Source organism: Zootoca vivipara, chromosome 15 (genome assembly GCF_965207765.1).
Source record: "Zootoca vivipara chromosome 15, rZooViv2.hap1.1, whole genome shotgun sequence".
Classification (NCBI taxonomy): domain Eukaryota; kingdom Metazoa; phylum Chordata; class Lepidosauria; order Squamata; family Lacertidae; genus Zootoca; species Zootoca vivipara.
This window is the reverse complement of record NC_142598.1, coordinates 15,150,282-15,162,048: the sequence shown is the minus strand read 5'-3', so window position 1 is coordinate 15,162,048 and position 11,767 is coordinate 15,150,282. Positions and strand designations below refer to the sequence as shown.

Below are 11,767 nucleotides of genomic sequence, written 5' to 3'. Positions count from 1 at the left end.
AGACAGGAGATGTGTTGATCCATCATTTTACACGCACACAGAGTAGCAATACATAGCGTAACACACATTTTTGAAGACTCCGCATGATTGAAGTCCTATGCATTGTTAACACTGCGAGGACACACACAAACACTGAAGTGCAACATTTTGTAAGGTATTTTTTTTATTTATTTAGTAAAGGTGCATGCCGCCCTTAAGACCACAGGCCAGTTTACAGCATGAAAGCACAAGATGAATTTTTTTTCCAAGACAGGTTTTCCAATACTATCCAAATGTGAGCAAAAAGTTATGCACATTTAAAAAGAAAATAAATTGCGAGCTCGGGAGAGGCCAAGGTAGGAAAAAGATGCTGAGCAACACGGATTGATCCGGCTTTTCGTGTTGGCACCAAATAAATACGTAGATAAATAAAAATCAGTGACCTTAAATTAATGGCTATGGAATTAATAATTATGTTTTGAAGCTCCTTTTGTGACCCACCCTCGTAACTCCCAGCCAACCAACCCAAAGGGTGGCGAGCAGCTACGAGGAGCAACAAATTCTGGCACAGAGTCGGAAGCGACCCCGGGGCAACCTCGCCGCGCGACGCGATGGGCGGGCCACGCCCCCAGGCCAGGCGCCGCTCGGGTTGCCCTGGCTACGCCGGCTCTTTCGGCGCATGCGCGAAGGGCCGGTCAGGTTCTCGTTGCCAAGGCGACCGCTCGGACTCTTTCTCTTCCGCGCCGACTGTGGCCTTCCGTCCCTCCGGGGAAACTCGCGATGGCTCCGAAGCGGCCCAAGAGCGGCAGCGGGGCCTCGGCGCCTAGCGGGACCGGTTCCAAGAACTGGGAGGCTGGGCTGGTGTCTGCACGCTTAGAGGAGGTGCGTTGGTGGGGGCGGGGCGGGGAGACACACGTACACACACGCGTATGTGTGCACACACACATTCATATATATATGTGCACACACATATGTAAACACAAACATATATACACACATATACGTGTGCACAAAAACATGTACACACAGATACACGCACTCATATGTACACAAACATATACACACATATGTACACACACATATTTGTACACATGTGAACACATATAGTGCTTTTTTTCCTTAAAAAATGTTTAGGGGGTGCTCTCATTTTGACTCAAGAAAATCACCATTTTATATTTCAAATCGGGGAAAATAAATAACAGTAAATGGACAAAAGTACAAAGATTTACAAAATGTTTAGGGGTTTGCGTACACCTGCGTTCCCCTCCAAAAAGCATTGCATACACACACACACACACACACACATATTCACAGATACACACACATGTACACAAATATATACAAACTCATACACACGTGTGTGTAGACATACACACATACACACTTGTACAAGCTTCACTTGAGCTCAGCCATGCTAGAGATCCTAGTTTTGCTTCAGTCTCCCTCTTTGTTTTGTGTGTTTTACATTGAAGGAAGGGCATGTGATGTGATGTAGCCCAGGCGAGCCCTACACTTATCCTTGGGAGTAGCCCCCAACTCGCCAATTGAATAAAGTGGAATTTAGCACATTTACATGCCTCATTTTCTCCAAGGAGCACAAGGTGGTGCATAAAAAAAGGATCATTTCATTTATCTTATTATTTGCATTTATATTTCGCCTTCTCCCCCCCCTCCCAAGGTGACCTACATGGTTCTCTTGCTTCCTAATTCCATCTGCACAACAACCCTGTGAGGTGTTGGTTAGTCTGAGAGGCCTTGACTGACCCCAAGGTTGCCCAGTGAGCTTCATGGCCAAGTGGAGATTCAAATCCAGGTCTCCCAGGTCCTAGTCAACCACTATAACACACTGGCTGTTTAGTCCTTGAAGTTTCTTTGATCCTTGGACAGGTGTCAATATTCAGCCTTGAGCAAGGAGCTAATGCATCATTTTGGTCTGAGACTAACAAGAGCACACCATACATTTAAAGCATGTCACTTTAGCCAAAGAACTCTGGGAATTGTAGTTTCCCTCACAGCTACAGTTCTCAGCACCCTTAACAAACTACAGTTCCCAGGATTCTTTATTGGGCAGGGTGGGGTGGGGTCATGTATTTTAAATACACTGAATAAAAAACTGAGCTGTGAGATCCTCAGATCAGATTTTGTTTCAGCAACAAATTCATGAGCAGCCTGATCCTTTGTGGCAATAGGCATTTCTGAGCCCAGCTGCAGTCAGTAGACTTAGATGAGCCTAATGCTTTAAAATGACTAGTCAGCATAGTTAAGCAAGCCACCATAGCTGCCAAGTTTTCCCTTTTCTCGCAAGGAAGCCTATTCAGCATAAGGGAAAATCCCTTAAAAAAAGGGATAACTTGGCAGCTATGCAAGCCACTAGTTTCACAGCTTTACTGCCCTTAGTTGGTCTTTAAGGTGCTACTGAAGGAATTTTTTTTATGCCCTTCTTAGAGTTATCTACAGTGCCTGATAGTTTCACATCCAACTGAAATTAATGGGACATAATTCAGTTGCAACTAATATTGCATTGATTTCTGCTGAAATGCTTTATTATGCTTTTATTTTTTAATTGAATTTTGCAAACTGCTTTCAGTATTGTTTTAATTAAAAAGGTGTGTGTGTGTGTGTGTGTGAATGAAATCCTAAATAAAATAAATGTGATGTTCTGCTCTCCCCTCAACCCCCTGTAAATCCAGATGACACCTGTGCAGCTAATTTAAAGGAGATGCTGACAGAGGCTGATGTAGTGATACAGTATCAGCCATTGCTCAGTCAATTTCTTATTAAAAGGATCATTAGCATCTTCGCCCTGAAGACAGTTCAGTTATTTGTATGGGGTGTGGAAGAGTTGCTGAAGGTCACATTTGGCACCCCAAAGGCTGCTGGACTTTATTATTGACAACTGTGAAATGTACGATGGCTTGATACATTATTGATATATTATTCATATAGGTCATTATTATTAAGGTCATTATCCATTAATTTCATAATGGTGCTGCCAACCTTTCAAGCAGCCCTTTAATAAGCAAGACTAATAAAGTGTATTTATTGGCTAACACTGGCTAACAATTACCGGTAATTGAAAGAAGGGCCATTTACAGATAGCAACACAAGGACAATCCTGATTACTTTCCACACTTGTCTTGCATCACTGAAGCCTTCTTTTTGATTCAGAAATCTAGCATAATGGCTTTAGATTTGAATTTTGCTGTGGCTTGTTTCAGTATTTTGGGTGGACCTCAAAAATAGGAGTTAAAGAATTAGATGTATTTGAAGTGGAGACAAAGGATTGGCAAATATGACAGCTCTCTTTGGAAATCATTAACATTTAACAGCTTATATATCCTGATGGAAAATACAAGGTCATATTTGAGCAATCATTTTAAAAGCGTAGCTTGTCATTGCCTTTGCAGATATTAATATAAAATTCCATTTGTTCTGAAGTGTGTTTTGATCTGCCATACATTTCTAAGTGTGTAAGAAATTATAAATGTGAAACTTTGCTTCATATTATTTTCACAACCAATGCAAGTATGTGTGTCTAAATCATACAGAAAATTGTCACTGAATTTTGCTGGCATCAAATAGATTAAGAAAATTATTCTGCAGTATAATATTGCCATCTGGTGGTAAGGGAGTAGTTGTTTATAATTCTTGAATGTAAAAGTTGTTTGTTTGTTTTTGGGATAGGAAAATTGGATTCCCAGTATCGCAATGGTTGTTGGGGACCAAACCGAGGATGAACTTCACACAAAGGCCCTGTCTCTTGCTGTGCAGGTGCCAATGCGGAGGCTCTTTAGTATGGTGACTTGGGAAGGAATGTTAGCACAGGTATTTGGTATTCATAATGGTGAGAGGTGGGGTGTGGATGCTGGGGTTAAAACTGAAACGAGAATGCATCTCTACCTATGACCAATAGTGATGTAAAATAATGCTCACCCCATTGCCAAGAGATGGAAATGTGCTTCCTGGTCTCCTGAGATATGATTCTCAGGATAAGCTGGAGGAGAAGGAAGTGGGCATTTACATGGAGGCAGAATTTAAAGGCTAGATGTAGCTGGGTTGAGAGGAATCACCCTGGGGCTCATTTGCATCCCTTGAAACTGGATTGGAGGAAGACAATTGGAAGCTGTTTTACCCCCTTTGCTTTGTCAGATAGCTGAGTGGAAATCTTGGAGTAAGAAACCTGTACTCTCAGTTGAGTCTTGATACTATAACTTACAAGAGCTTTATTAGTAGTAGTTTAAGACTTTGGTCAGGATAGTTTTAAATGTCTAACATGCAACATGTTTATAAGCTATGTAAAGTTCAATATACTTTAATTCCTTTTCTTTTTTCGTTTGTATTTGGATGTAATATTTTAAGGAATTGAAATAAAGTTTGATTAAAAAATAAAAAAATAAAGTTCGATATACTTACTTTCCTTAGAGTTCAATACATGTACTCTTCTTAGAAGATTAGGCTAGGGATTTAAGAAGTAGCAAAACCAGTTCCGCTTACGCAAAGGATAATTGAGCATGTGTTATTCAAAAAAGTAGCCATCCTCACCATGCACATGAGAAGCCATTTTGAGACAAAGAGGAGTTTCAGAATCAGATTGTGATATGTCACAGGAGCGTGTTAGTCAGAGTAAAAAAAAAGGTAAATTTTACAGAGTTCCCCCAAGCCTTCAGACCCTGCTAAAATAGCTCTTTGTCTTCTTAGTCTACATGAGGATTCCTCAAACTCTGCCCTCCAGATGTTTTTGAGACTACAATTCCAGTCATCCCTGACCACTGGTCCTGCTAGCTAGGGATCACGGGAGTTGTAGGCCAAAAACATCTGGGGGGGCTGAGTTTGAGGAAGCCTGGTCTACATTAAGCAACACATCTCACTCTGAGCATGTCTGAGTATGACAAACCTAGGTGAGCATATAATAAATTCAGAAAATTAATTCTCTTGTATTTGTTCATTACACTATATGTTTTACAGATCATGGCAAGTGGAGATGTAAGCAAACCAAAGGGCAAAGAAAAGGAAAAGGAAAAGGAAAAAGAACCACCTTTGTATACTGAGGTGAGTGAAAGCATTTTTAATTACCATTGCTTGGATTATTTTTCTAGCTCTTATCTCTTCGGAAGAGAATGCTTTCGTGGTTGGGGCTGTTTGCTTTGCAGCTGGTACTGAAGAAAACCTTGAAACATTTTTTTTATGAGACACTAGATGTAGAATAGTGTACACCATACCATTTCTAGTCAACATACTAAGGGTAAGCAATGATGTGTCAGGATGTTATATGATGAGCAGCTAAGCGCTATTTCATAAGTCATTTCACACGTCTGCACTTATTTTGAAGTCCAAAACAAGACAGACAGCTTCAAGGCACACAACGCACAACTGGACTTGTATAGGTTTGGACTTATAAAGTCATCATACCAAACCATGGTTTGCAAGATTTGAGCTTCCAGTGCATAAACAAATAATGGTTTAGAACTTCTGGAACATTTTTTTTCTTTCTGTTTGTTTGGCACTCCTCTAGGTGCAGTGGACTGTGGAAGGCCACCAGGTCTCAGTCACATGAGCAAGGTTGGCATGCTTTTCCTGGATCCCATTAACCAACTTGGTGTTCCTTCAAAGCATCTTCAGGTTTAAGACTACAGACAAGCCACTAGTATTATTAAGACCTGATGTCCCTTCCCTACACTGCTATAGCACTCCCTGACCATAGTGGTACCTGCATCTCCTTCCTGAATCATTGGCTCTCTGGTCCTAGTGCAGTCCAATCCAGCATTGTCCTGAGAATAATCAACAGTGTTACTTTATAATAATAAAAAATAAATGTAGTTAACAAAAACCACACGTGCACCCAGCCCTCCAGAAGTCAATTAGGGTAGATATAAATATGTTAGCAGTTGTGCTCATGTTTCAGTTAACCATGGAAAGATCCACCTGTGATTATCACTTTAATTACACTCTCCATGCTCAGGGACCTGGCTCTTCCCCCTTGCTTTCTTACACCCAAAGTAATGCCCCCAAAAGGGATGATACCCTTTGGTGAAAACTTGCTGCATTTAGGATATCACTTAGAAGGTTTCCAACTCTGCTGACTTGTTTAAGTCCTCTGAAACTATTAATCCAGACATCCCCAAACTTCGGCCCTCCAGATGTTTTGGACTACAATTCCCATCATCCCTGACCACTGGTCCTGTTAGCTAGGGATCATGGGAGTTGTAGGCCAAAACATCTGGAGGGCCGCAGTTTGGGGATGTCTGTATTAATCCTTTACACAGTTCCAGTGCAGCCTGCAGTTGATGGTACAAAGTTACAGTGACTCTCGCTCATTCACCATGTGAACCCTACCAGCTGTAGGCTAGGAACTACATAGCATCTTTCTCTGCCCTTGCATTTGTCGAGAGTGAAACCCTTTGACTACATTCTCAACATGAAGCCTGCCAGCTTCAGACAACATATCGACATGCAGCAAGAACAGTCGTCCATATCTGTGAAATCAAAATCGACACCATATGCAGTCGAGTGCAATTTCTCCAGAGGTGCGAGGGTATGAGAGGATGTCAGAACTGTGGAGTAACACCTCATTCATTCAAAAGCTATAAATAGATCCAGTATTCTTAAAAAGAAAATTAGAGAAATGTTTTATATAAAGTCTTCCGTAGAAACACTTTCAACCTTGGAAGAACGTTTTAAGTCACTATCATGCAACACCTCTCTCTTTCTTCTAAAAACCATTGATGAGTTTTTGTGTCATGTTGTTGTTTTTAAGTGGTTATGTGAATGTCAGGAAAAGATCCCAGATGTTAGTAAGCTATATGAAATTTGGTGGAAGCAAGCTGTAAAAAACATAGTCATAAAACAGCTTGTCAATGCCACACATCTGGACAACGTAGCCGTATGTTCTTACTGCTGTCATCACCCAAAGAAAATTCAATAACCTTATTCCACCCCAATTAGGCTACACACCAGCAGAATCAGTAGGAACAAGAAAGGGGGAAATTGTACCCGGATGGAAACTCTAGCACCCAAAAGTATTTCTGACACTGCCATTGGTTAGTTTCCATTTGTGTTTGCAGGTACAAAGGTTCCCATTGTTGCTTTACTATCTGAACAAATTGTACTTAAAAATAGCTATGTTATAGCAGTGCCATATCATACCTGAAATCTGAACCTGAAGGTATGGTGGAATCTATGAACACCACTTGAATGCTAAACCAATAGTGCTTATTCTACTGGGCATATCGTTGCCCCATGTCCTAAGCACCTGTGTTTCCATGACACCCACATCCATGGTGTAATTTTGCACCAGGTCAAATATGGCAGGCTCCCACTTCTGTTTGCTACACTAACCAAAATTTGCAAGCACAGAATCATGTCCTGTTTTGCCCAGGTTGCTATTGGTGAATTACAGCCTTTCTAGAGGGGTTGGAACAGGCTCTATAGCTGATTTTTCCTTACCTTTGAAGACAGGCCAGACTTGCAAACCAGACTGGTACATCACTATTCCTCATTCCCTATCTTGAACCAATATGCTTATGTTGTAGGACACCACATATACTGAATTTGATACTGAAGCAGTAATCATTCGCTTTCTCTTTTCAGGTGTTAGAAGTGGCAAAAATAATTCTCAATAATGGAGAAGCACTTCCTGTAACTCTGATTGGAAAGTTAATTAAATATCAGATGCTCTGCATTAAACAGAAGGACCTGCAGAGAAGGGCTGCTGAAAAGAAGGTATTTTAGGATCACCTGGGAGTAAGTCCCATTGAATTCAATGGACTTCAGAGCTGAAACATAACAAATTGTAAAAAGCTAAAGGTAAAGGTACCCCTGACCGTTAGGTCCAGTCGCGGACAACTCTGGGGTTGCGGCACTCATCTCGCTCTATAGGCCGAGGGAGCTGGTGTTTGTCCACAGACAGCTTCCAGGTCATGTGGCCAGCACAGAGTCTAGGGCTTGCTGATCAGAAGGTCGGCGGTTCGAATCCCTGCAACGGGGTGAGCTCCCGTTGCTCGGTCCCAGCTCCTGCCCACCTAGCAGTTCGAAAGCACAACAAAGTGCAAGTAGACAAATAGGGACCGCTCCGGCAGGAAGGTAAACAGCGTTTCCGTGTGCTGCTCTGGTTCGCCAGAAGCAGCTTTGTCATGCTGGCCACATGACCCGGAAGCTGTCTGTGGACAAACGCCGGCTCCCTCGGCAATAGAGTGAGATGAGCGCTGCAACCCCAGAGTCGGACACAACTGGACCTGATGGTCAGGGGCCCCTTTACCTTTTACCTTTAGACTAAAGGATTCTGCCCAAGGCCTGAAACTGCCGAGGACTCCCACGTAAGTTCCACCCTCTATTGTGTGGGCAGGGCGGTCCCACCCTACCTGGCCAACTCCCCTGGCAATGCCCCCCCACGGGATTGGTTAACTGAGGTTAGGTGGAAACTTCCAGGTATCCAGTGTGGGAGGGGGCAAAGCCAGGTTGTATTTTTGGGAACCGTGTAGGATCGGGGGGCGACTGTGCGCGACCACGCAAAGAACACCCCCCCCATTTGATGTGGGGAGCAGTCATTGTTGTCCTAAGAGCTGAGTGCTCTTGAGTGTTTTAAAGGCTAAAACAAGTGGCAAATAGTTCAGGGGTAGAACAGGTGCTTTTATGCTCTAGGTCAGGCATAGGCAACCGTGGCTCTCCAGATGTTTTGGAACTACAACTCCCGTGATCCCTGACCACTGGCCCTGTTAGCTAGGGATCATGGGAGTTGTAGTTCCAAAACATCTGGAGAGCCAAGGTTGCCTATGCCTGCCCTAGGTTCAGCCCCCAACATTTCTGGTTGTAGAAAAAAAGTTCTGGTTGAGGAAAGAAAGAAAGAAAGAAAAAAGAACGACCTTTGAGAATGGAGGAGCAGCTTCCAGCCTGGGTAGGCAGTTGTGGGCTGTTGTCAGCTCTTAGGACAACAATGACCACTGCCCACATCAAATGGGCTGACTTGAGTAATATAATAACATTGTTATATTATATGTTATATTTGCCTCTTCCAGTGCCAGAGTGCCTATCTTCCCTGATTAAGCTATAAAGTGGAAGCAGAGATACTTCCCTTGAAGAAGGGCAGAATAAAATGTAACCACTCTAACTAGTAGCAAACTTGAGTGGTTGGATGTCTATTCATTTGGAAGCATGCAGAAATTGTCGGTTAGAATATGTGGGGTGGGGTATTTTAAATGGTCTGAGAAAAATCTGAGTTGTCAGGGTGTGTGGAATGTCAAAGTATTTGTTGAGGAGTGAGAAGGAAACTAAAATGTACATAGGGAAAAGAAGGAACATTGGGCTCCAGCAGGTTATAGTAAGTATCCTGGAGGGCATTGGGTTGAGGGAGAAGTGTGCTGTGCTGCCTCAGATAGGTATACTAATGATTGTATTACGCCACCGTAATATTTTCCCCTGTTGTTTTCCATAAGATGTGCATGTAGTTTATCTAATTTGGTGTAGACACCCGAGGACAAGGACAAGGAGAAAGACGAAAAGGGGAAAGGGAAAGGGAAAGGCGGCAAAAAGGAGAAACCTCCCAGTGCCAAAGGGAAAGGGAAGAAGAAGGGAGCTGAGTCACCAAGTGTGTCAACAGCTGCCATTAAGAAAGACACCAAACTTAAACGACGTGGAGAAGAAGATGATCTTGACAAATACATCGGTGTGTAAAATATAAATCAGTTGTATGCTTCATGTCAAAAGAACTACAGATTCAGGACTTCAGACTGATTCGCACTAAGAGGAAGCTGTGGCTAATCCTGGCATTCTGAGAAGCGCAAGCATATGAGACATCATATTAGAATGTAATAAATTAAATTACTGGAAGCCAGTAAACATAGACTATATGAACACAATAAAAATATTCCTTCAGTAGCACCTTAAAGACCAACTAAGTTTTTATTTTGGTATGAGCTTTCGTGCGCATGCACACTTCGTCAGATACTCTCATACCAAAATAAAAACTTAGTTGGTCTTTAAGGTGCTACTGAAGGAATTTTTTTATTTTGCTTCGACTCAGACCAACACGGCTACCTACTTGTATATGAACACAGTAAATGACGATTAAGCAAATCCTTTTGATCTTTGCTTTTAGATTTAACGTTTTTAGAAATATGTCCTGCTCGTTTCAAGAGGAACTTAGCATTCAGCACAGCATGTTTAGCCTCACAAACTGCTAAATTTGCCTGTAAATACTATAATACTAATACTGTAATATTAATTTATTATTTATACCCCACCCATCCAGCTGGGTTTCCCCAGCCACTCTGGGCGGCTTCCAACAGAAAAATGAAATAAAATAATCTATTAAACATTAACAGCCTCCCTAAACAGGGCTGCCTTCAGATGTCTTCTAAAAATCTGGTAGCTGTTTTTCTCTTTGACATCTGATGGGAGGGCGTTCCACAGGGCGGGCGCCACCACCGAGAAGGCCCTCTGCCTGGTTGCCTGCAACTTGGCTTCTCGCAACGAGGGAAACGCCAGAAGGCCCTTGGTACTAGACCTCAGTGTCCGGGCAGAACGATGGGGGTGGAGATGCTCCTTCAGGTATACTGGACCGAGGCCATTTAGGGCTTTAAAGGTCAGCACCAACACTTTGAACTGTGCTCGGAAATGTACTGGGAGCCAATGTAGATCTTTCAAGACCGGTGTTATGTGGTCTCGGAGAAGGTCTTTCTTTTTGTGACTGCCTTGTGCACATAGGCAAAGGGGATAGCCTCATTCAGAAACAATTCTTGTACTTAGTAAAAGAATATGATGTGTATCCAGAAGCATTGCATGTGCTGAATAAACAGGTATAGGAAGAGCAGGGTATTCCTTGGATAATTGTTCCCATTTCCTGCTCACATGAAAGGAGACGAGATGCTCCCCCCACCCCATGTTGCCTTCCATTGCTTGTTCAGTGAATCTCAATATGGTATAATCCTTTTAATGTCACCTGTCAGTTATACTTTTGGCAATGCTTGCTGGGAAATGCCTCAGAAATAAAATAAGGGATGCCTATATTGCCTCTTTCTTCCATTCCATGGCAGCACATCCCAGCATTGGCAGGAACAAATTTCCTTGGAAATGTCTTTCTGAAGACAACCTAGGGAATGATACTACTTGGGCAGGACATACATTTTTCAACTCTCTCCAAACACTAAATGTTAGTTAAATAGTTGCACACTAATAACCTTATTTTAAAAGGGTTTCTCCCAGCCTCCCTGCCCCCTCCTGAGTTACACCCAATCCCCTTATGAATTGCATATGATACAATCCAAACTGTAAGTCTTCAAAAGTTACATGCATTTGAAAAGCAGGATTTGTAATAGATGTATTTATGGAAAATAATTTATATGCAAGTCATCTACCATATATATGTAAACTGCCAATTTGGATGCTTTCTCAATATTATGCTTTAATAAAACCAATTGGTTTGTATGATGTTTTGAACAGATGATGAACCAGATGACGGTGCTCAGTATTATTTCATAATTAGTGGTTTTCACTACCCTCAACTTCTGCCTGTGCTATCCGATCTTGGGATCAATGTTGCAAGCGTCATTAAGATTTCTTCTGACAATTATGAGCCACTCCAGACCCACCTGGAAGCAGTTGCTCTGCAGGAAGAACCATTTCTTGAAGCAGAAGGTGAGCTGATGATTAGCAATTGTATGTGATATGAACCTGAAGATCCACCATTCTTGTTCTTGTTTAAGATGGGCATTTTTGTTGTAGCATACTTTGAGCATTTTAATTAGCTTTACCAAAAACAAACAAACCAAAAACCAAGATATACTATTGATATTTT

General features: G+C 42.1%; 1 protein-coding gene across 2 annotated transcripts in view; it reads left to right on the top strand.

The window, feature by feature from the left end:
• Window positions 1-719: 719 nt before the first annotated feature.
• SPAG17 (sperm associated antigen 17) overlaps window positions 720-11,767 on the top strand; it is an 88,092-nt gene continuing 77,044 nt past the window's right edge. For both annotated transcript variants that reach the window (XM_088658775.1, XM_060268869.2), the window contains exons 1-6: window positions 720-861; window positions 3,664-3,804; window positions 4,945-5,028; window positions 7,567-7,698; window positions 9,439-9,637; window positions 11,413-11,607. In XM_088658775.1, coding sequence (XP_088514901.1) covers window positions 760-861; window positions 3,664-3,804; window positions 4,945-5,028; window positions 7,567-7,698; window positions 9,439-9,637; window positions 11,413-11,607 — 853 coding nt within the window. In that variant the 5' untranslated portion in view covers window positions 720-759. The remainder of the gene's footprint in view (window positions 862-3,663; window positions 3,805-4,944; window positions 5,029-7,566; window positions 7,699-9,438; window positions 9,638-11,412; window positions 11,608-11,767) is intronic.